Raw genomic sequence first — 26,283 nt, 5'->3', positions numbered from 1 at the left:
CTTCCCAACAGAAGGAAGCGCATGGAAGAAGAACAGTATTCACTGATGTTTGACATCAGCCAGAAAGCACATGAGTGGCTTGCAGGTATCAAATTATCCATTCTATTAAAACAAAGATTTCTCAAAACCCAGGAGCTAGAAATTTGATTTGGGGCTTCACATTACATACCTCTATCAAATGACAAAAGTAAAACAACTATAATTTGTTTCCTACTGTGGCTGAACAGAATCTGGCAGATCCTTTATTGTCCTGGTGTCTATTTTCCTCCTTTTGTTCACATGCTAAGAGTTCACCAGAACAGTCACTCTTCCCCTAGACTTGGCAGCCAGACACAAAGAAATTGTCACCATGAAAGGCAGGTTACTTACTGATCATTATTAATATTTGTGTGGCTTTTGTGATTTTAAATTAGTTCATGATGAAATACACTAGGCCACTCATTTTTAAAAAAGCAAAAACAAACAAAAAACCCTAAACAAAAGAAACCCCTCTAGTCTTCACTCTCTAGCTCAAAGTGTCTCCATTCATTTAACTTTTCATTTTTAAGTCCTGCTTTCTAACTTTTTAAATATATTGCCTTTCTTTCATTTCTCATCAAACACTTCCTAACTCAAAATTTGCAGAATCTAAAACCAGATAAAAAGCCAATCTTAGACCTCATATTTGCCTAGTGACTGAAACAGAGTAAGAATAAAAATCTCTTTCGATTGGACTTGTTTAAAGCCTCCAGGTCTGTTTTACTGACATATGCCCAGACTCCTGACAGCTAGAAGGCAACTCTCCTCTTCTTTCCCAGCAATGTGCTACTTTGGAAAGGATCTTCTGCTAAAGAAATATCACACATGTAATAGAATTTCATTTATAGGGAACCAGAAGCCCTGATTCTGTCACAAAATCACTTTATGACACGAACCAACCCCCTGTATCTTAGCTTCCTCTTCACCAGATGACGGACGAAGTTTGAGACCTGGTGATTTTAAAAGTTCGACAGAGTTGACAGATACAAGTATCACTCTTTCCCCTGTCTAAAAAGTCAATTTCACAATCAAGTTTCCAAAATTATACAACAAATACATTGAGACACACTTAGAAGTTGCCTCATAGTTTAGCCTGATGAATCTTGAGCAAAGTAGCAGAACATTTTCTGGAAAGGTGCAGTGCGAAACAGAGACTTAGAGGGGCTGTGGATTTATAAGTAATATTCAGCTAGATTCCACTTCAGAAAGCATTAGTCACTCAGCCTTGTCTGACTCTTTGCGACCCCATGGACTGTAGCCCACCAGAATCCTCTGTCCATGGAATTCTTCAGGCAAGAATACTAGAGTGGATAGCCATTCCCTTCTCCAGGGCATCTTCTTGACCCAGCTCTTGAACTCAGGTCTCAATTCATTGCAGATGAATTCTTTACCGTCTGAGCCACTAGGGAAGCCATCCACTTCAGAATACGCTGTTATATCATTTATAAGACTGATTTTCCTTAAAAGGAAGATTTTAATTGGCTATAAGATGAACAATGATGGAAGATGACAGAAAGTTGCTATACTGTCATCATTAATCCATCATTTTCCTATCAGACTCAGACATAGCCTCAGAGTCCTTCTAAACATAGTTACTCAATGCAGCCTTCAGTCGATAATCAGAGTTTGCAAAGATGTTTAAATCTATCTGACATTCCTGAAACCCTCCTTCTGAGATCCAAGATTTAGTAAGCCCTTGCTTTTTGCTTTATTATGACTTACGTTTAACAAAGCAACTCTTTGCTCTCAGTGGAACCATACGTTTGGCTTTTCGTGTAGCCTGAGGCTAAATAGAATCCAACTATGATTTCTGTTCTTACCTGTCGCAAATCATACACACTTAAGCCAATGGAGAGAACAGACAAGATGATGATGGCCACTGAGTATTCGATGTAACCTTGAGACAGCCACAAAGTGAGGGTAAAGACTTGTAACACGTAGAATGGATTTAAAACCTGCAGGTACGAAAAGAGATTCTGGGTCACCTGCATGGACCTTAGTGGTAATCTAGATGATGTCATTTCTTTATAGGATTTTTTTCTTTCATTTTTGCAACATACAACAATAGAATTCACTCAGAGCTCCATTAATTTCAGTAGAGGCAATGTCAAGCTCATAGAATGCGATACGGTAGAAGCGAATTTATTTTAGGCGTTCAGAACCATGCTCACAAATTGATCCTTCTTATTTATTTTGAACTTTCAAAAATATTTGACCAATAACAAAATCTAATAGTTTACCTTTTAAAACAGATGTACCCACATTGGGGGAGAAACATGATTCAGACTCTTTTAAGAACAAACTTCAGTTTTGAACTTTGTACTGCAGGCTTCTTTTTCACGTAATCACATGCTACAGATGTAGTCAAGTTGTGCAATGAAAATGAAGGATTTCACTTTTATCCAAATAATTTGTTTAAAAATAATACTCTCATGTCACAGGTCTTAGCAAGATCCTCTGAGAGCATGGACCTTCTCTTAAACAAGAAGGGATAGTCTTACTCAGGAAAGAGAGAAGTCTTTTTCAAAGTTGTAGTGAGAATTATGTGCAGAATGTATCACCAGTTCCAAGCAGGTATTTTTGGTCTCTTAATAATATCTTGGACTTTTTTTATTCCCTCAATTGTCCCCATTCTAGTCCTGCTGACTTTGCTATTAATAATAATAGCAGAGAGGGCAAACCCCAGGGAGCTAGAGAAGGTCACATGACCTACACACTTAGCTTGAATTAAACACCCCTGCTGAGCCGGACAAAGATTTTTCTTTTTCTCAGTAAAGTGCTCTTTATAATTAAAATGAATTAGATGAAATATTACTTAAAATCAGTGCTGTTCTTTCTTACCTCTATCTTCTATAATTTTCTAATATATTAAATAAATTTCTACCTTCATCCTAAAAATAAACTGACATCCTGTTCATAAGTTAATAGGATATAACTTTAAAGTTTCTGAAACCCTTGGCTGTATTTCATTGGTTAAGAAAGCTTGTGTTCCTTAACTTTTTTATTATTTCCATTGCAACATGCTTTTCTTACAAATTATAGCTATTCTGTCTGTTTGGCATGAAATGCTTTAATTATAAATTATGCATTTCTAGTAATACAATTTTGAGTTTGTATAAGCTCAGTAGAAAATTGGTTAAATACTTCTTGTAGAAGAAACAAAACCATCCTAATTAATTTAGTTCTCTTATTCAATATTCTTTTGAAATCAAATGTAAAGACATAGGTTTTCTTGTTATTTTTTCTACTAAAGACCTAATAAGTAAGTGACAGGAAATATTAGCACTCTTTTCAAAGTAGACTAAATAGACACTTGAAAGAGTCTTTGGTAATTTGAAAATATACTTGAATAAGAAGTTTTAAAAGCAATCTGCTTTTTAATAGTAGGAGAGACTGTGCTTATGTGGAGGCATGGGATACAGAGAAAACCTCAGTACCTTCCGATCAATTTTTCTGTGGACCTAAGACTGTTCTAAACAAAAAGTCTAATAAAAAATTATTTTTTAAAAATGGCCATGTAAAAACCAAAATGGCCATCTTTGTGGATTAGAAACAGACTGGGAACATGGAGCACTGAGCAGAGACAGATTGATCAGTGCGTTAGGTTTTACACAAAGACAGGAGATCACCGGCTAGGAGCTCAATTTTATGAGGAGGCAATGGCACCCCACTCCAGTCCTCTTGCTTGGAAAATCCCATGGACGGAGGAGCCTGGTAGGCTTCAGTCCATGGGGTCGCAAAGAGTCAGACACGACTGAGCGACTTCACTTTCACTCTTCACTTTCATGCATTGGAGAAGGAAATGGCAACCTACTCCAGTGTTCTTGCCTGGAGAATCCCAGGGACGGGGGAGACTGATGGGCTGCCATCTATGGGGTCACACAGAGTTGGACACGACTGAAGTGACTTAGCAGCAGCAGCAGCAGCAGCAGCAAGTATCCCACAAATGGCAGGAGACATAACCAGACTTGCTAAAGATAACAACAATAGCCCCTGGATTTGTCCTGCCCCAGAGCAGAGGCTGAGAAAAGTCACAAGCAGCCAGGGTTCCCCAGCAGCAGAGGGCGGAATAGGAGAGACAAGTTTGTGGTGCAGCTGTGACTTTGGCCAAGCACCAAGCTGACTCAGGGCCTGCATCCAACAGATCCACGATGGACAGAGCACAAACCTCCAATACAAGCTCCAGTTCTGAACTTGGGACCCATGGTGGCCAGTATGACCCAGAGAAGGAAAGTGAGCAAGGAGTGAGGGATGCACGGAGGAAGGAAAGTCCCAGCCAAGCTGAGCCTACTAAAATAAATAGATAACTCCACAGCATACAGAGAAAACAAACAGAAACAAACAGAAACACTAAAAAGGGAAGAAGTCACTATCAAGAGACTAGATATAATAGAGTGATAGAACAATACAAAAAAGGGTCAAATAATACTTTTTAAATCTTCAAAGAGATCATGAAATGATAACAATCCCACTATAGCCATCATCGAAAACTGAAGAAAACAAAGAGGAGATTATGAAATGAAAATCTCTCCCTCACACTGGGAAGGAATTTTTTTAAGCAGATTTGAATTTAGAACAAGTGATTATTGAAAAGGACCAGTTATAAATCCTGGAATAAAAATATATATATTTATTAAAATAATAATAAAAAATAAAGCCTCAATAGACAGGAAAAGTAGAAACTAAAGTCAATGGAAATAACCAAAGAAAGTTGCGCAAAGTACAGATTTTTGTCCTTGTCAAAGTATCCATGTTTTTAAGATTTCCCTGGCTGCTAGAAATGAAAAAGGAAAAAACAGTATTTTATTTTTAAAAACAAATGAAAACAGTTACCTGTTTAACAAGAAGCTTCCATATGGGTTGGATTTCAACCTCAATGGCATTTGGCCCGCACACTAATCTTCTGTAGGAGATTGATCATCTATTAGTGTCACACCAACATGCTTATCAATAAGTGAGTACAGGCAACACGAAGCAGTAGTCCCTTCTCTCCCCTTAAGGGACTTTGTGCTTTCAATTAAAAATTAATATGCCAATCTCAAAATACTACTATATTTGTAAATGAAAGCACATGGTGGACAAGTTGTTTTTCTGTTAAATATACCTTAAGTACAGTATAACTCATGAATCAAAATGAATTTAGAAAGGCATTTTTTTAATTGATTATATTCTAAGAGCAGCTAAAAAGAAACAGATATGACAGTGTTCCTAGAATTCTCAGGAATTCTAGATTGCTCTTGATGTTGGAGATCATATCTGTCTTACCTTGGTATCTCTAGCACCTAGACAGGTCTTTAGTTTTTGAACTCAATGAGTACATGAAGAAATGAACCAATGAACTGGAAGATGGTATATGGCTTTCATGGCTAACACTTTGTAAATCCACACACATGTACATTACAATAAGAAGCCCTAAGGGAGGAATACATTAGGAGGTTGGGATTAACATATACATATTACTATATATAAAGTAAGAAATCAACAAGGACCTACTATGTAGCACCGAAAGCTTTACTCGATATTCTGTAATAACCTATCTGGGAAAAGAATCTGAAAAAGAATGAATATATGTATATACATAACTGAATCACTTTGCTGTAATCACCTGAAACTAACATAACATTGTAAATCAACTGCACTCCAATATAAAATAAAAGTTAAATTTAAAATAGTTTTAAAAACAAAAGAAAGAACTGATATTCTCACTTTGCCAATGGGAAGAACTATTCAATGTGGGTATTTTGACAAAGATGCACATACCTAATATTAATCATGACAATGTAACTTTTAAGCAGAGATGACGGTGTCAGAAACTGCATTTAACCATTCATATACATTTTCCCTGTGAGACTTTATATTATCATCATTATTATAAAGAAAACTGAAGTTCAGAGAAACTAAGTAACTTTCCCAGAGTCTCAGAGCGAGAAAGCAGCAGAGCCAGGCTTCCCACCATGGTCTCTACGATTCCACTTTACTCTCTCCCTCAGTAAAGATGGACGAGAAAATCTGCCTGATGGACTTTTGGTCTATGACGGAGAGCTGAGTCCAAGGTTGTCTGACTTCTAAACCATGCTAGTCCAAATGCAATTATCACTTGCAAGGGATTGCAAGGACTCAAACCAAGGTCTTCTGACCCCATGTGTGAAAACACCGTGGTTCAGAGATATTAAGAAACAGTGAAGTCAAATAGCATGTACTACTGTAAGGGACGTGAGAAGTCCCTAAGTCTCACATTGAGAAAGGACCATAGCTCAAGCCACTTTAGTGGTTAAAATCCTTTTCCAAAAGCCATCAAAATAACCTGTGGTTAGCAAGTATTCAGAACTTCTAAGAATCCTAAACTTGGTTTTCCTCTCTCTCTCCTTGGAATACCCTCCCCACATCCTTCACTTTGTTAAGGTCTGCTTAGCCTTTGAGAAGGCGATGGCACCCCACTCCAGTACTCTTGCCTGGAAAATCCCATGGATGGAGGAGCCTGGTGGGCTGCAGTCCATGGGGTCACTAAGAGTCGGACACGACTGAGCGACTTCACTTTCACTTTTCACTTTCATGCATTGGAGAAGGAAATGGCAACCCACTCCAGTATTCTTGCCTGGAGAATCTCAGAGACAGGGGAGCCTGGCGGGCTGCCATCTGTGGGGTTGCTCAGAGTCAGACACGACTGAAGCGTCTTAGCAGCAGCCTTTGAGAGCTAAATCTGATAATAGAGCTTGGTGGTGATACGGAGAGAGTAGGATAACCAAACAGTTTAGAAATCCCACTAAGGGATTATAGATAGAGAGGGAAATTTAGGGAGCTTTAGGAGGCAACTGTAAGTTAATATCACTTGAGAAAACAATCCAGACATTGTAAATATAGCAGGCTTGCTTAATAACAAAACTATACAGGTCAATGGCACCTGCATCTTGCTGGTTGAGGTAAGTAAGTTAATGATCCCATATATATATGAGGAAATGACATTCTAAAGTACAAGTATCTCTTTACACTGAAACCTGAGATAGTTTACTACACTTTAGCATATGTTAGCTTCCCTCATGGCTCAGTTGGTAAAGCATCTGCCTGCAGTGCAGGAGACCTGGGTTGGGGAGCTACCCTGGAGAAGGAAATGGCAACCCACTCCAGTTTCTTGCCTGGAGAATCCCATGGACAGAGGAGCATGGCGGGCTATAGTCCACAGGGTCGCAAGAGTCGGACACGACTTAGTGACTAAACCACCACCACCACCACCACCACCTTTCTACTGATTTGAATAGCTCCATGACAATCTGGGTTTGACTGTGGCGGGACAAGAAGACTCCCCCACCTGATTTAGAGGAGAAACTGATGATGGAAGCCTGATGTCTACTCAAGGATGAGGAAGAAGGTAGTCTCCTCCCCCTCCCCACTTTCCCTTTGATTATAAAAAATGTAGCCCACTAAGTTCTTATGTAGAGTCCTCTGGCCTGTCCACTTGTATCCTTCACAAGTGTCCTATACTAATAACTCACGCTTATCTATCACTTTGCCTCTCACTGAATTCTTTTTATGTCTTGACTCCACCAAGCTCTGAAATGTATGCTGTGGTTTCAGGGGAAAGCACTTTGAGATTCAACAGGCTTGGGTACTGCTAAGCCTTTGTACTTGTTGCCCCTTCTACCTGGGCCAGTTTCTCTCACATCTTTGCATGGCTCATGCCCTCATTTCATTCAGGCCTCTGTTTAAAAGGCATCTCCTTATTGGAGGCTCTTCTCCAATTCAATTTAAAATAGCTACCCTGACCACCAAATCAGATTATCTTTATCTCCTTAACCTAACTCATTTTTCTTTATAGACTGTTTGATAATCTGAAGTTATACCTTATCTTTTACATGTTAATCGGCATGCAAACAATAGACTATCTTCCACTGTTAGATAAGCATCTAGAGGTCACTGGTATATTCTGAATGCCTAAAGCAGGGCCTAATTCATAGAACGTACTGAGGAATGATTTGTTAAATGAGTTGAATGGATGAATGAAGTGTGAGCCTTGGTTCTCTTACCTAGAAAATGGGTTGATAATACCTGCCTAATAAAATTGCTATTAGTAGCCAAATAAGCATTTAGCACAAGTGCCTAAAACATGTGCCATGCTCAGTCATGTTTGACTCTTTGCTACCCCACTGTCCGTGGGTTGGATTGGGTTGCAATTTCTTCCTCCAGTGGATCTTCTCCACCCAGGGATCAAACCTGTGTCTCTTGCATCTCCTCCATTGGTGGGTGAATTCTTTACCACTGCACCACCTGGGAAACCCACCTAGAACATGACAGATCCTTAATAAGTAACAACTATATTTGACATAGTCTCCATTCCTGTATTAATTAATTATTTTTCTTGTCCCTAATAACCCTTCATTTCTTAGTAACCTCTTTGAATTGTAACATATAATTACACGTCTTTTAGCTTGAATTTCCTAGGCTCTCTTTAATGGCAGAGAGGGAGCTTTCTCAGCTCTATTTTTCTGACATCTAGGGGCACAGTATCTGTCACAGAGAATGCTCCCTAAATATTGGAATTAATTAATGAGGACCTTCATGAACCATGACTAGAATACTGTCTCCCCTAACAAGGCTGTAAACCCAGTTTACAGAACGATAGCAGCACACAGGCTGTGGAAGTCAGTTTAGAAAGAAGCAAGCCAAGTGCCCTATGACCTTTTTCTTTGTTGGGTGAGACGGTTTCTAATGTTACCATTAAAGGAGATGTACCCAGCTCTTATGAGAACTGAGATCCAGTAGGTTCATACTGGCCTGTGATGATCCTCTTTAGGGGACATCCGGAACATGTGAATAAAAAATATTGCCTGTCATGTCAGTGAATAAAAGACGTTGTAGCCATTTGACCATCACATTGCTGCAGCCACCTTGAAGTTTCATCCTGAGGGAACTCAGGATAGAAACTGGATGCTTGCTATCTAGAGGCCTGCAGTCCACAGGGTCACAAAGAGTCGCACACAGCTGAGATGACTTAGCACGCCATGTAGCAGTCAACTGCTGCAGCCTCTGATGGTGCACGCTGAGGAGACACGGGATGAAAAAACATAGGATACTGGCTCCAGAGAGCTAATGTCCATACCAAAGCAATCATTTCAGTGAGCCCAGATTCTTGCATCTTCCCATACATAGAAAAGTGCTGCATTCTTAAAACTTGAGACCTCCAGTTTTCTTCAATTAACAGTAACCTGAAGTTCTCACTACCTGGTCTTTGTTGCAAAACTTCCTATATGTCCTGGCTCCTCAACCCCCTTGGCTCTTTGAAGCTGTCCCTCAGAGTGATCTGAGAGTCGGGTCTCACTGGCTTAAAGTCCTCAGAATGCCTGCCAAATAAGACATGATTCTCAACGTTTACGTTGTCAGACAGCAACGATGTTTGAATCACAAACTGGCTTGCCCCTTGATGTTTCACCTTTTCCACTGTCTCTTGCCAAAATGTATTGTGTGGCTAGAGATCATGTACTCATCTCAATCTCAGCATGAACCACATAGAACTTTCAGGGATGTTGACCACTGGTTGAAAACCAGAAGAAGAAATACGAGGTTTGAGTTGGGTCACATTAGCAAAGTTCCAAGGAACAAAGGAGATGACATTCCCTGACTTTAAAAATCTGATAAGCTGGCAGGGAAAGGAAGCCCTAGAACAATTCCAGGTGGCCTGACGAAACTCAGTAGTCTAAATGAAATTAAGTAGACTTGCCTAATATTCAGAACCATTCATAATTACTTTGGATGTAGAAGATCTCTCTTCAAAAGAGATTGAAGCGTTTCTTAACAGGGAAGTTATGAAGGCATTTCTGCACTGGCTATGGGCTACGCTTGAAGAAGCACTGAGATTTCTTGCAACCATGAGATACTAGTAAATGTGCTGAAAGTTATTTATTTCTTAAAAACCAAGCATGAATGACTAGGAATATTTTCTCTGGCAACGGTCTATATCTCTTTTCAACATGATTATTAGTTCATTCATTCATTTGTCAATTTATTCACCAAATAATTGTTGAGAATATGTTGTCTGCTGGGCCTTTTAGGCTCCGGATGGTGAAGACTAGGCTGAGAGTCCTCAAAGAGGCAGAAGGACCATGTCAGAATCACTGGTGAGCATTTTCAAACTTCATATAATCACTCTGCTTCCATTCTGATAAGCCTTCGTTAGTGTCCTTGGCAGGGAGGAAGGTCTGAGGTTTTCCAAAGAGTTAAAACTAAGCCAGGGGATTCTGGCATGATCCATTTTCATGAAATTTGGGATTTTAGGGAGCAGCTTTATTAGTGTTTGAAAAAAAGTTCCCAGGTGATTCTACTAATTAATCCCTCGCTCTCCTAACGGAGACCGAGAAGGAGAGAAGGCTTGAGAAATTCACAGATGCAGAGAAATGGCATCCAACTGCTGGCATTTGGGTATGTCACAGAGTATAACAGGTATGTTAGTCTTTGAGCCCTCCCATTTTAAAATAATAATAAAAGTAAGATCAGCATCTTTTGAGAAATTGCTTTCAGGGGAAAAAATTCCCAATTTTAGCAGTCCAGAGGCTGCTTCTGTACTTTATAATTTATACAGAGAACATTCGTTTTACAAATGACAAAAGTCATTTTATTTTTTCACACTAGTCTTCATCTGTGACCTGTTCCTTTCATTTCCTAAAGCATGTTTCCAGATAACCTCAGGGAAAGTCAAGTTCTTGCAGAATTTCATGCCCTGTATGTGAGCTAATTGAGGTGCTGCTCATCAGCTTTTCTGGGGATGTGCACAGAGCATTCCCAGGCAGGAAGATCCAGAACACAGAGGACCATGAGGGCATCTAAATGGAGGTGGGGGTGGAGAAATCCCAGGGACAATCTCACCAGGGAGACTCGGGTCTTAAGCTTACTTGTGCTTTCGTAATGTTTTGCTCTGAAACAAAGCATTGGAGTTAAGTGATTTTATACTTTCAGTGAACCCAGAACCATCAAAACATGGGTTATATTTTTAAGTGTGTTATTGACTTCTAATCTAATGCTAGGATTTGAGACAATTTAATTGGCTTCCAGAACAATGAGGAAGCCTGTCTCCTCCACTGTGATCAATTCTTCCTTGTTCTTTTCCAAAGAACTGATCTGATGGACAAGTGTCTACACTTGGGTTGTATTTCTAAAGATGGAGATTTCCAAGAGGATAAAGGTCGTGGTATATAGATATGATTTCTTTTCTGACTTTGGCTTCCCACAAGACCTGAGGAGTAAAAGAGTAGGATTTCATAGCAGCCCCGCTCTTTCTCTCCCCTGCCTTCCCCTTGCTTAGTTTTTCTGTCTCTATTCTCTGGGAAAAGCTTCTATCAGCTTGGAGTTGAACACTGAAGGCAAATCCATCCTCTTTTGCTGCTGTCCACTCAGATTTCTTTCCTCTGGTACTAACAAGCATGCCTTTTTTCTCAGTGGTGTAACAAGTGTTGAGAATAAAGTTTGGTCCTATAGAATCACCAAGCCAATTGTGAGTACCACTCCACAGCTCCACATTCAGTGATGTCACACTGGAATCAGCCATGGTTGGAGTATCCCTATTATAGAAATTGGTAAAGCCTATCCATCAAAGCTTTTTTGTTTTTTTCCTTCCAGTGTTCTGGGATACAAGGTGATTGGTCTGGAGCTAGCCCCCAGTTAGGAGGCACCTGGATCTCTTCTGCCAGAAAGTTTTTATGTTTTCAGGAGGCTAAACAGAGGAGGCAGGGACAGGGAGGGCTGAGTGAGGAGATGAAGTGTCACTCGACTGAAAAAAAACTGTTCTAACATGAAGACAGCTTGGATGGATGGGGGATGAGGTAGGTGTGTTTTTTCATAGGGCCCTGTGTCCATGAGGTAAGAGAATTACTCCAAGTGTCTGTATACCTGTCTAGGACAGTCACTAAGATGTCAAGATGTGTTCAGTTCTTGGATGAGTGAAGGTGAGAGGAGGGAACCTTCTCGAATAATTTTTCTGCTTTCCTCTTGATGGATTCCCTGGTGGCTCAGATGATAAAGGATCCACCTATTATGCAAGAGACCCAGTTTCAGTCCCCTTGATACCCTCTGATAGTTTCTCTTTAGGGTAAATGTGTCACTCCTGATGTCTTCATTTGCTTTTTGCTACTGGAAAGTGAGAACTATGTTCATCTTTGCATTTTCTCTCTTTTCCTGGCTGCTAGGAAGACTGAAATAGGAGGTTGTATTTTTTGATGACTTTTCATGATCAGAAACTTTTGTGTATCCCTCTTTCTTTATTTCTTATACTGGGTCCTGGCTTTTCATGCAAGCAAGCTCAAATTCATTGAGGAAACTGTTTAGCTATCACTCAACCAACCAATCCATCATATTTAATTTTTGGAAAAAGTGTTTAGTCTTACATTAAAAAAATAAAAGGGAAAATTTGTGGATGGGTGAGGAATGCTCCATATTTTACTTTTTCTCTTTACTCTCCAAATGGAAAGACTCACAAAATAAAATATGACTATATATTTCTAAGTAGATTATCTCCTCTGTTCTTCATATTTGGGAAACTAGATACTTTATCTTGGTTGTTAGATTGTCAAGTTCTTTATTGTGCGGACCAAGTTTAAATTTAATTATGTATGATGTTTATTAAAGCTTGGCACCTGATAAATAAATAAACGTGAGGTAGCTACATGGATGGAAAATCTGGGGAAATGGTTTCTTAGCAGAGTATATCTATATTCATCAACTAGATTTCCTAAATAGATCCATCCTTTAAAGGTCTTGTCAGTGCTAGGAAAGCAATGTGTTTTTAATGACTTTGAAAACTTTTTGTGCTTCAGTATTTAAGCATTGTATCTGAAATCTTATATAATGAAACCCTGCTTCTAAGGCATTTTGGAATATTGTCAGAATCTAGATGCCCAGTTCATTCTTCATAGTGTTCAAACAGAGGGAAAACTTGAAAACAATAATAGATCAATAACTCACAGGCTTGGTGTGAACACAAATCATGGAGATGCTTGCTAAAAATCCTGTTTTTCTCTCACCACCACCCTAGCTTCTACTTACTAAATCAGAATTATGGAGAAGAACCCAAGAACCTGTATTTTAAAGACTGAATTGCTCCTTCACTTGAGAATTTGTGTTTCTGACCTAGTGTGAAGAAGATCAGGCAAATCCTTCTTCTCATCCCTAAAACTGGGCAAGAAATATAGGGGATTATTAAGATTCTTGGGAAAACTTGCAATGGTTTTCTTTCAGAGTCACCAGGATTCACCATTTTAAATTACAGATGAGTGAAGCAGGGACTCTAGGTCACTGTGAGTTAATGAGAAGCCTAAGCATTTCCTGCACTATTATCCTATCATTTCCTAACCTATGTGCCTTTATAGATCTCATTCTCACAACTGTACCTCTATTCTTTGTCGCTCTTTCCCACCAGTCAGTTAATGTCTCCTGGACCATGACTAAGTCTTATTTATCCTTAGATCCCTAGTGCCTTGCAAAATGCCTGGCATATTAGAGGAGTTTAGTTCACAGATCAATGAATGCATTTATTTATTCATTCCTTCCACACAAGTCTATTGAGCTTCTACCATGAATCAGGCACTGTTCTAGATTCTGTAAATAATAGTGGTGAATGACATAATTAACTGAGCAAACAAAATCCTCATCTCCAGGGCCAGTTCTCCTAGTAAAATGCAATCATTATATTGTCTTTCTGTCTCTCAGAGGACCTGGAGGATTAAGATGCTGATGCTTATGAAATGACTCAAGTTTTTTTGAGGAAAGAAATGAGACAACACAGAGAATACTGTTCTATAATCCTGAGAGAAAAGATCAAATACTATTTGATTGCATTGTTCTTTTAGTCTTCCCTTTTTAATAAGTGTGCCTAAAATGAGAATAATTTAGAACACTCTGATGCCAGTAAATGAACTGGGGTTACGTGAAGTTGAGGTAGCCTTGTGCCAACAATTCACTCATCTTAAGCCATGCAACATTTCCATTTATGCTAGCAAAATTTTCTCTGGAGTACCCCAAACCCTACCTGATCTCTTGTTCTTCAGTGGTAAGACCCAGTCCAAACGTGTGATGGATGTCATAGCAGCTGTTGCTATCTTCCAGCAACCTAGGATGTGGTCAGGACAGGAACTGCACTTCAGTTCATGGTGCTCAACAAATCAGTGTTCTTCCCTTATATTCTGATGAGTGCTGAGGGGAAAACTCAGACTTACCCAACTTTCTGAAACTTCTTCTCCAAGTTGTTCCAAACATACCTGATTTTCTGCACTTGGATACATCGCAACTGCGAGTACAAATGTGACAGAACAGAAAAGTGAAAAGAAAAGAAAACCGCTCAGTTGTGTCTATTTGTGACCTTCCCAACCCAGGGATCAAACCCAGGTCTTCCACATTGCAGGCGGATTCTTTATCAGCTCAGCTAGCAGAGAAGCCCATAAAACAGATGTCATTCACTAAGTAAAGCCCGTCAAGGAAGGTGAGGGTTGGTTAGTCCAGGTCCTTAAACAGCTCTCACTTTTCTTGACATAGAGCTACAATTTCCAGCCCAGCAGTGTGATTTTCAGAACTTTCATCCAATAAATACATTATTCTCTTGCAAAGAAAACACACTGTAACATTGTACTCTTAAAATCAAATCACTTACTTTTAATTCTGGCTTCAGTATAGCTTTGTTTATGACTGAGTGGCAGTCGGCCACCAGGGGTTCTTCTGTGTTCTTGCTTATGGGAATCTTCAGTGTGGATAAGTAGAGGCAGATTACCTTCTTCCTCATATATCTTTGAAATTCATCCTAGAGAAGACAATTCAGCCCATGAAATTCTGCAGTGTTATTCCATAAAGCACTCAGTCAACCAAATACCTGCCAAGTCCTAGACCAAACGTTGCCAAAGTTTGGGCTACTGATAAAAGCATTTGCATTGCCTTGTAACTTGCTAGACATGTAAGAGTCTTAGTCTCACCCCAAACTTGCTGGGTCAGATATTATTGGGAGGCTAACAGTCCATGTTTTAAAGAGTCCTCCAGGTAATTCTGAATTGCACTAAAATTTGAGAACCACTGTGCTAGGGAAAAAAGAGAAAGATATACTTTGCAAGAAAGTTCATATCCAGGAAATAGTCTCCAGCTATCTTAAAATGACATCTAGGTGTTTACAATGTATAATATCCCTCAAAACACATGTTTTTGAAAAACTGAACAGTAATTCCCTTGTATATGTTTAAGAGTTATAACACTGACAGCCATTGCTCATGTTATGGCTAAGAGCACTTACAATTAGCCTGACATGGCAGAAAGTTCTCCAGGCAGATGTGGAGGAAATGTCCTACATTCCTGGGTCAAAATAAGATGTAGCAAATAGATGACAGAGATAGTCCTGCCATATTGTATCTGGGGGCAGGGAAGCTCTTAAACAGAGGAGGATCTGCTCTGGAGTGCTGAGCGTCACAGCTTGTGCACTAGATGCAACACAGAAGGGCACGCACCGTTGTCCTTAGCAAAACAGTGTCTGCTTCTTGCAAGGAGCATGGGATACAGTAGGCCCATACCCTCCACTGGGGCTTCCAGTAGAATATTAGGGGAAGGACCCCACAGGTCAGCAGGGATGTCACAAGGAAGAGAACTCTGCGTAGCTTCTGGGTCTGGTAACCAAACACCTCCTGGAGAGTAAATAAAAAATCACTCTATGTTTTCCCCACATAAAATCACATTTTGTTCCAAGACACACAAACGTTAGGTGCAGGTTGGGTTGGGAGAGGAATCTAGTTTTGGTTGGATAGATCAGATCCTTTGCTTACAGCTGTCAGCTGATACAATAAAAAAAGAAAAAGAAAGAAAGACTCATTTTGCTATCCTGGCACATGGAACTAAAATGTTAGGAGCAAGGAACAGGCAGACTTATTTGGTTCTAAATATTCATGAGTCACCTCAGATTTATTAATATAAAATACCTATGTTTTAGATAAGATTTACTTCTTTTAGATAAAAGGCTTTTAAAAATTATTAATATGAACTTATTGGAGGAAGATGATAAATTATGACCAATAGGATTCATATCTTGTTTTAGGAATGAAAGTGTGCATAAATGTACTGCTTTGTAAAACAGTAGGGTGATATAAATTAAGAGATTATTTGTACATGTGAAAGATTTTCAACAGACAGCTTATAGGTATTCATCCTGAGAGTAACATGTGAAATATTCCTGCTTTTAATAATTGATTAGTTAAAACTTGTCATGAATTGTGTAAAGACTTGAGATGTAGTTTTAGGGGAATATAAATAGCCAAAAACAATAGATTTGCTTAATTAAAGCTAATTTCTAGTTTCCACCTCCTACCACGAAATTTCACAGTATTGTTTTCTAAATTTCAAAAAACTAGATGGTGTATTTAGAAAGCCCAGAGGGCTCCTGATTATGAGTGACATTGTTACTCTACCATTATTTTACTTTCTGCTATTATTGTGTGTGTGGGTGTGTTTTCTATGACTGAAATCCGGGTCCAGATCATAGGAGTGTAATGTCAAGAAAATAGGTTTTTCTACAGCACTTTCAGTGGCGGAATCTCCTGAATTTTATGCCAGTTTACTTTTAAAGTTTTCTCTATTTTCGACCGTGCTGAGTCTTTACTGCTGCACGTGGGCTTTCTCCAGCTGTGGTGCGTGCACTTCTCACCGCAGTGGCTTCCCTTGCTGTGGAGCACAGCCTCTAGGACACGTGGGCTTTGGGAGATGTGTCTGCAGGCTTAGTTGCCCTGCAGTACGTGGAATCTTCCCTGACCAGGGATTGAACCGCTACACTGGCAGACAGATTCTTAACTGCTGGACCACCAGGGAAGTCCTTAGGACAGTTTGAAAGTGAAAGTGAAGTCGCTCAGTCGTGTCTGATTCTTTGCGCCCCATGGACTGTAGCCAACCAGACTCCTCTGTTCATGGGATTTTCCAGGCAAGACTACTGGAGTGGGTTGCCATTTCCTTCTCCAGGAGATCTTCCCAACCCAGGGATTGAACCCGGGTCTCCTGCATTGTAGGCAGACACTTTACCGCCTGAGCCATCATGCTCATAGTAAATCTTTTGGCTTACTTCTTTGGGAAAATTTTTATCTTCAAAATAATCATTTTAATTAATATTTTCTAATAAAGAACTCTGGTAGATCAAGATTTCAATAAAAGTTGATGAAAGTAACACTTAAACATATTGAAAAGGTCCCAGGTTTAAGAAGCAAAGACGTAAGTTAGAGTCACCACTCTGTTGGTTTCCAATTATGTAAACTTTGGTAAATCATTTCATTTCTAGGAAATCCCAATTTACTCTTCTACAAAAACAATTAGAAATATGTACTTTACAGGGCACTTGGACTCAAATGAGATAATGTCACCTTAAGTGTTCTGCAAAGTAATTACAAGGTTAAGAGTTTCTTTCCACTACTCCTTAATAGGATCACCTACTTGAGGAAAAATTATCCATTAAGTTTTGCGATGCAACTATTTGGAAATTATTCATGATAAGCTTTACATGCATCTTAGAAACACACGTTCACTCTGCTTTAAGCATATTTTCAGTTAGAGCTCCTTTCTCTCTCCTGTCTTTCCTCTGATTCTGTAAACCTGCATTGGTTTTATTTGTCAGGTACATTAGGTTTATTAGACTCAAATAAAAAGTACATGCCAGTGCACATATTATGTCAAAAATATGCATTCTTTCACATTTTAAAAAATGGAATAGCTTTAGCTTTACGTTTGTAAAATTTATTTATTTACTTTTAGTTTGGGCTGTGTTTAGCTCGTTGCTGCAAGTGGCTTTCCGTGGTTGCAGAGCCAGACCCGCTCTTCAGTTTTGGTGTGCAGGCTTCTCTTTGCATGAGCTTCTCTTATTGCGGAGCACAGGATGGAGGTGTGCGGGCTTCAGTAGTTGTGGCACATGGCCTTAGTTGCCCCATGGCACGTGGGATCTTCTCAGACCAGGGATTGACCTACTGTCCCCTGAATTGCAAGGTGAATTTTCAACCACTGGATCACCAAGGAAGCCCAATAGTCATTCTTTTACAAAGCTATTTACAGGGTCTGTTTCCAAAGCCCAAGAGTACGCAAAATAGAAGCAGAATAGTTTGGAATTTTAGTTCAGCTTTTAGCTGAAATGAGCACATTTGTAGACAACATAACTTTTTTCTGTTTACTTACATACAGCAATGGCATTGGTAATCATAATTCTGGTTTTCCATCAGGTCTTTTCTATACAACAATTTTTTTAATTAAAAAAGTAACTCACAATCAAGACTTCAATGAAATCACTACGGCTACATACTTCCAATAACCTTATAAATTGAGTAATTCTTTAGAGAAAGCAAGGTGATAAATTGTATTAAGAATTATAAAGATGTTTCTATCCCTTGAATCAGTAATTCCACACTCAAAAATATACCCTAAGGAAATAATACAGAAAGTGATGTATATAAAGATTTCACCACAGCATTATCTGTAATAGCAAAATTATTAGAAAGAATAAATGATAGCTAACAGTTCAATAAGATGTGAGTCAAAACAATGGGCTATTGTGGAGCCATTTAAAACAAAATGTATGAACTCGATTTAGAAGTATGGGTATGATATGCTGCTGCTGCTGCTGCTGCTGCTGCTGCTAAGTCACTTCAGTCGTGTCCAACTCTTGTGCGACCCCATAGACGGCAGCCTACCAGGCTCCCCTGTGCCTGGGATTCTCCAGGCAAGAACACTGGAGTGGGTTGCCATTTCCTTCTCCAATGCATGAAAGTGAAAAGTGAAAGTGAAGTCTCTCAGTCGTGTTCAACTCTAGCGACCCCATGGACTGCAGCCCACCAGGCTCCTCCGTTCATGGGGTTTTCCAGCAAGAGTACTGGTGGAGTGCCATTGCCTTCTCCAGGGCATGATATGATATATGATATAATGTTAAGTGAAGAAAAGAACAGATAAAATAGATGGACAACAAATAGCAATATGATGAACTTTAACCTAACTATATCAATAATTACATAAAAGCAAAAGGTCTTAATTCTATATTTGAAAGCAAAGATGATCAGGCTAGACAATAAAAGATTTAGTATATGCTGTTTAAAAGAGACATACTTTAAATGTAAAGAAGCAGATAGATTACAAGGATAAAGAAGGGGAAAACATAGCATACAAACACTAAAAAAAACAGAATCAATAAAGCTATATTAATGGCAGACAAAATAGACTCTAAAAAAAAGAAATAAGAGGAAAAGGACAAAGATTCATTCAACAAAGAGACATAACAATCTTAAATTTTTGTGCATCTATAAACACAATTTCAAAACTCATAAAGCATACTTGATAGAACTTAAATTTACTCTCATTATTGGAGATTTTAAAACATAAAGAAGGAAATAATAAAGATAGGAAGAGAAATAAAGAAGATAGAAAGCAGACATACAATAGACAAAATCAGTAATGCCAGATTTGCACTTAGAGGGGTTAATAAAATTGATAAACTCAAATCTGAATATTTTATGGTTATTAAAGAAAATGAATGTGTAACTAAAAGCCATAATACCAAAACAGATCTTCAATCCCAGATGGCTTGTGAATCCTTTCAAATATCTGAGGTAGAAGCAATATCAGTCTTTCACAAACTCTGTCATAAATAGAGGATGTAGGAATACCTCCAACTCATTTTATGAGGCTGGCATATTCAGATACCAAGATCAGATAGGTACATAATAAGAAAGAAAAATTATAGGCTAGGATTTATAAGAAACATGGATGAAATCATCCTGAAGTACGTTTTCTAAATCAGTGAAATATTTTAAAAGTGATGTGTCATTATCAAATGCAGTTTATTCTAGGACTACAAGAACCTGAAAATCAATGTATTTTGGTAAATTAACTTGAGGAGAAAAATGATAATCAGATACAGAGAAATTTTCATGAAATTTAATACCAATACATTAAAAAAGAAAGAAACCTCTCAGCAACCTAGCAACAGATAAGAACACCTGTCAGCTAATATCATGCTTAATGATAAAATATTACCGCTCTTGAAGTGACGAGCAAAATAAGGTTACCAGCAATCACCACTAGTATACAGTGTAGTACTGGAAATCTTAACCATTGCATAAGACAAGAAAATAAAATAATGTTTATAATAATTAGAAAATGAAAAGTAATAATACTATATTATATACTTGAAAGTTGCCAAGAGAGGAAGTCTTAAATGTTCTCACCACAAAAGAGAAGTGATAATTATGTGAGGTGATGGAGGTGTTAGCTAATATTATGGTGCCAATTATTTCACAGTATTTAAGTATATCTGATCAATTCCCTGGTGGCTTAGACGGTAAAGCATCTGCCTACAATGCTGGAGACCCGGGTTCAATCCCTGGGTTGGGAAGATCTCCTGGAGAAGGAAATGGCAACCCACTCCAGTATTCTTGCCTGGAAGATCCCATGGACGGAGAAGCCTGGTAGGCTACAGTCCATGGGGTTGTGAAGAGTTGGACATGACTGAGCGACTTGACTTGACTTTACTAATCAACATGTTGTATGCTTTAAACTTACAAATTTTTATATGTCAATTATATCTCAATACCTTTGGAAAAAAGTAAAACTCTGTTTATGAGTAGATAATGTGATTACATACGTAAAGAAATTCAAAAGAATGTGCAAACAATTATCGCAGTTAGTAAGTGAAATTATCAAGGTTTTTGGATACTGTGTCAATATAGAAAAACCAATTGTATTTATATACTATATACTGGTTACTATATACTGTTACTATATACTGGTAACAAACAACTTGAGAGTAATGTTAAATATCATTTGTAGTACTATCAAGGGGAAAAAAATCAATTATCTTGTCATAGTTCTATCAAAATTGTACAAGAGCTCTGAACTGAAAACTACATATTACTACTGAAAGCAAAGATACAAATAGAGAGGTTTATTAAGTTTAAGGACTAACCATTAGCAATCCCACTTAACTAACTGATGATTGAATTCATGGAACTGTACAATGAAGATCAGTGTACTTTTTGACATCACTGTATGTATATATGTCGATGAAAAATAAAACAAAAGTGGAGTTTGTTATTAGATGTCCAAGCAGGTGAAAGTTACTTTACTTACATTAGTGCGATTGAATTGAGCAAGAGAGAATGACAGCAAAATTCGGGAAGTGAATGATAAAAGAAAAGGACCATAGAAAGGACTTCTATGGAAAGTGGGAAGTTCGGTGACCCGGGGAAGACAGTAACTTTCTTGAGCTGTGGATGACTGGAAAGTGCCGAGATACATAGGAACAGAGTTAAAAATCACATCTCTAATAACCAAGATAAATTTCTGTGTAAGACATTGCTTATGGCTGGAAACAACTCAGTATTAAAATATCAACAGCTTTTTCCCTGATCTGTCAAAAAAATCAGTAGAAAAATAGATAATAGATAGAAATAAAAGACCTTGCAAATGTCAGAGTAACTTTCAGAACTGTGTAGCTCCTTGAGCAAAGATGAGCAGAAGGAATGTTTTTGTTTCCTTGATAAACTGGCCTCATAAATCTTAATAAAATTCCTTTCTATCCTTTCTCAGTTTTCCTAGAGTTTATGTGACTAGATATGCAACTTGAGGTCTCAGCTAAAAGAATCACTACTTTATTTGGCGCTCTTCAACCTAGTCTCAATTGGTTTGTCAATGTTTGCGTGATTCAAGTTTATCATATTTTCATTTTAACCAATTAATCTCAACTATAATTTGATTGTTCTAAATGATTATTCTTCGATACAGTAAGTTCACTCAGATTTCTCCTAAATACTGATTCAGTTCTAGTAAAATCCACTAAGAAATGCAGGATAGATGAGAGAGCCAGGAATATTATGTGAGCCATGATCGGAAGACAAGTAGAATGTAGAGGTTTTTAAATATAAAGTTACTGCAAATAGGAGTGAGAAGATCAAAATTTCAAGCTCCTTTCAGTGAAGTGAGCTTTGCCACCTATTAGCTATGTGACCTCAGGACTTAACCTCTCTAAGTCTCAATTTCCATCTCTGTACTCAGGGGATATTAATAACACACACCTGGACAAATAGTTGTGAAGGTTAAACATGAAGTGTAAGGTGCTGAGCACAAAGGAAGTGCTCAGTCAATGTTAGCAGTGGTTTGATAATAGGTTCCTAGTGGCTCAGACAGTAAAGAATCTGCCTGCAATGCATAAGACCTGGGTTTGATCCCCAGTCAGACAGATCCCCTGCAGAAGGAAATGGCAACCCATTCCAGTATGCCTGCCTGGAGAATTCCATGGGCAGAGCAGCCTGGTGGCCTACAGTCCATGAGGTTGCAAAGAGTCAGACACGACTGAGCAATTAACACTCCGGCTTTCCAGTCCAAGGAGGAAAAGAGGTGACTCAGTTTTGAGTTGCAATATACTGAGTCAAGGTTGGCATTGGAAACAGGCTGTATTCCATTGGCTGAGGACCCCAGACCTGCCACTTACTACTGGAATTGAATAGCACAGAGGTTGCGTCCATCTTTGAATAAACTTGAATTGTAGTTTCTCAAAGAAGTAATGTTCCCTCACTTCTTTGTTCCCCAACAGAATTCTGTATTCCAAATACTAGGAGAGGTGGCACAGCCTTAAATGTCTTTTCCTAGACCCAGAGTACAGAGTAGGCAGCCTCTGTACTGACTAGGAGTAACTGAAATGTGCAGGTGCCTTTTGACGGAGGTTCTCTAAGGTCACAATTTAGAGCCTTCTCCAAGTCTGCCAGCAGAGCCCCTGTTCTTTACAGCCGACTCTGTTACCTTCTAGAAGCCCTCACTCCTATTTCTTGCTCTGTCACTTGCCAGTTAATGTGATTTGCGTAAATGATTTAATTCTCTGAACTTTAGATTCCTTGTGTGAAAAATGTGGCTGGCTGTAAAATAATGGAAGTTGTCTGACATCACAGTTAAAAGCTGGGGATAGGGCATAAGAAAACTAAGTTCAAATCATGCCTCTACCACTTAGGCACTTAACACTTGGGAAATCCACATGACTTCGGATTATTCAATTTCTTTCTTCATAAATAAAAATAGAAACATTAACTATTTTTCTGGGTTATTGTGAGAAAATGATGAGATAATGCATGCAACGCACTTAATACAGTTCCTGAAACATCTTGAACATTCAGTATATGTTGAGAGTAAACATTAGCTTGGTTAATTTACCATCCAACAAAATTTCAGTGGCCAGTCTTGTTGAACTGACTGTGAAATGATTTGACCATAGGCAATATTCAGAGCTAAATGCTATTTGCCAAAACCATAAGTCGTGCTTCTAAAAGTGGCTTAAGTGGAATTTTTGCTTTTTCCACAGAGCACAAATTGTCAAAACTGAAATAAAATGCAGGCTAAAGAGAAAACTGCTCACCTTTGTGATGTGTGAAACTAGGAAAGGCTTTAAGATAAACACCAACTTGATCCAAAGACTTACTAGATGTAGTAACTACATACACAAGTATCCCAATGCATACATACACACCATTACAGTCACCCTTCACTAGTATGGGAGGTAAACAGTGTATCAGATTATTCTCTCTCTGATGCTGACATAATATGACCTTTTGTATGTTTCCTTCACTGAGTCCAATTTTCTCAGCTGTAAAACTGATATCTGAGTAACTAGCTCGTAGGGATTTCGTGAGAACATACGTGAAGCACTAGCACATAGAGGACATTAATTATTTCTTCTTTTCTTTATAGGTAGTTTGGCAGATATATAGCTACCATCAGAGACAGAACCAAATTGTTCACACTATTTAGGAAAGGAGAATTACAGGGCCCAGCTTCATCTAAACATAATTTCTTCCCCAAATTCCCCTTTGGTGGGGTATTCTTTGTCTTATAGAACTATCCCCTAGGGTTCCCTTTCTACTTGTTCTGGAATTTTCATTGCATCTGGAGCACTAGAATATATGAACCCCTGGTCTTGTGAATAGGTCTTTTTTCAGTTTTTGTAAACTGTCTTATTATGTTCGCCATTCATGTATTTATCCATCTGAAATATTTGTCACATACCCACCATGCAAAAGCACAATAGTGATTCGAGTTTTTTGGAATGGGTATTTTGGGTTACAGTTCATAACATTCTCATTTATTCAAGCCAGATTATTACAGCTCAAGGTTACAAATTTATTTACTCAAACAAGATATGACATAAATAACTCTCATTACTTCAATTACCTTTTGTGGACGGCAATGCCAATTTCCTGTTGTGACAAGTTGGGTTTTACCGTAAGTAAGAATCTTTCAATAACATTAGAGTAAGTTAGCCTTTTCTCTGTAGGTCTCAAACTTTTAGTCCTTTGAATCATAGCCAAAGAGATAATGTCTCTGTGTTCTTTTATGAAGCTAGAATTCATCATGTTTTATCTTCTTTTTTTAAAACAACAATCACAGCTCCAGGTTTCTATTCATTATTCACAGTCTACCCTTTGTTGTCTTTATCTGGACATGCCAAATTGTGTTCTTTTATGTGTTAAATGGGAGGATATTCTTAAAACTGCTCTCTTATCTCTAACTCTGCCATGTTTCAAAGTTCTTTTCTTTAATGTTAAAGGTAATATTGTCTGTAGGTAATGAATCATAGTAGTGTGGCCATTGTTCCTCATCCTACTATTACTGGTTTGGTGTGATCACAGGTAGTAATTTGTGTTAGTTATCGCTTGTTACCAAGTATTGTTAATTATAGCTTTCTATATTTTGTCCTGCATTCATGCCATGGAGTACCCTTTGGGTAAGGACAAAATGTCATGAGTACTTTCACTTTTATCCACATTTGGCAATAAGAACTAACCTTTCTGAGCATTTACTTAGGTGTCATTTAATCTTCACAAAAATCCTATGAAATAGATATTACTATGTATTAAAATAGGTACTATTATTAATAATAATATTTGTAAATTGTTATTTATAGATCAGATAAACTGAGTTTTAAGGGGGAGGAATAAATTAGGAGTTTGGGATGTACATACATATACTACAATATATGAATAGATAACCCACAAGGACCTACTGTATCAGTTCTGTTCACTTGCTCAGCCATGTCTGACCCTTTGTGACCCCATGGACTGCAGGACTCCAGGCCACCATGTCCATCACCAAATCCCAAAGTTTACTCAAACTCATGTCCATTGAGTTGGTGATGCCATCCAACCATCTCATCTTCTGTCGTCCCCTTCTCCTCCCGCCTTCAATCTTTCCCAGCATCAGAGTCTTTTCAAATGAGTCAGTCCTTTGCATCAGGTGGCCAAAGTATTGGAATTTCAGCTTCAACATCAGTCCTTCCAATGTATATTCAGGACTGGTTTCCTTTAGGATGGACAGGTTGGATCTCCTTGCAGTCCAAGGGACTCTCAAGAGTCTTCTCCACAGTTCAAAAGCACCAATTCTTCAGCACTCAGCCTTCTTTATAGTCCAACTCTCAGATCCATACATGACTACTAGAAAAATCATAGCCTTGACTAGACCGATCTTTGTTGGTAAAGTAATGTCTCTGCTTTTTAATATGCTGTCTAGGTTGGTCACAACTTTCTTTCCAAGGAGTAAGTGTCTTTTAATTTCATGGCTGCGGTCACCATCTGCAGTGATTTTGGAGCCCCCCAAAATTAAGTCTGTCACTGTTTCCCCATCTATTTGCCATGAAGTGATGGGATCGGACGCCATGATCTTAGTTTTCTGAATGTTGAGTTTTAAGCTGACATTTAGGCTCTTTAGTTCTTCCTCACTTTCTGCCAGAAGTGTGGTGTCCTTTGCATATCTAAGGTTATTGATGTTTCTCCTGACAATCTTGATTCCAGCTTGTGCTTCATTCAGACCAGTGTTTCTCATGATATACTCTGCATATAAGTTAAATAAGCAGGGTGACAATATACAGCCTTGACGTACTCCTTCCCCTCTTTGGAGCCAATCTGTTGTTTCATGTCCAGTTCTAATTGTTGCTTTCTGACCTACATACAGATTTCTCAAGAGGCAGGTGAGGAGGTCTGGTATTCCCATCTCTTTCCACTAGCTTTGTTTGTAGTGATGTTTCCTAAGGCCCACTTGACTTCACAGTCCAGAATGTCTGACTCTAGGTGAGTGATCATAACATGATGATTATCTGGGTCATGAATATCTTTTTTGTATAGTTCTTCCGTATATGCTTACCACCTCTTCTTAATATCTTCTTCTTCTGTTAGAGCATTCAGGTATGACCTAAATCAAATCCCTTACGATTATACAGTGGAAGTAAGAAATAGATTCAAGGGATTACATCTAATAGAG

The 26,283-nt window shown here is 38.5% G+C and overlaps 1 protein-coding gene across 1 annotated transcript in view; it reads right to left on the bottom strand.

Moving 5' to 3' along the window:
• The window catches only part of ATP13A5 (ATPase 13A5), a 137,441-nt gene that overhangs the window by 81,102 nt on the left and 30,056 nt on the right, over positions 1-26,283 (bottom strand). Inside the window, exons 3-8 of the mRNA XM_068968599.1 lie at positions 15,483-15,656; positions 14,645-14,791; positions 14,214-14,284; positions 14,027-14,107; positions 4,852-4,921; positions 1,839-1,973 (exon numbers count right to left, since the gene is read on the bottom strand). Of these exons, the coding sequence (XP_068824700.1) occupies positions 1,839-1,973; positions 4,852-4,921; positions 14,027-14,107; positions 14,214-14,284; positions 14,645-14,791; positions 15,483-15,656 (678 nt within the window). The remainder of the gene's footprint in view (positions 1-1,838; positions 1,974-4,851; positions 4,922-14,026; positions 14,108-14,213; positions 14,285-14,644; positions 14,792-15,482; positions 15,657-26,283) is intronic.

Source organism: Capricornis sumatraensis, chromosome 1 (genome assembly GCF_032405125.1).
Source record: "Capricornis sumatraensis isolate serow.1 chromosome 1, serow.2, whole genome shotgun sequence".
NCBI lineage: Eukaryota > Metazoa > Chordata > Mammalia > Artiodactyla > Bovidae > Capricornis > Capricornis sumatraensis.
Note: the sequence above shows the minus strand (reverse complement) of the source record. Positions and strands in the feature narration are given on the sequence as shown.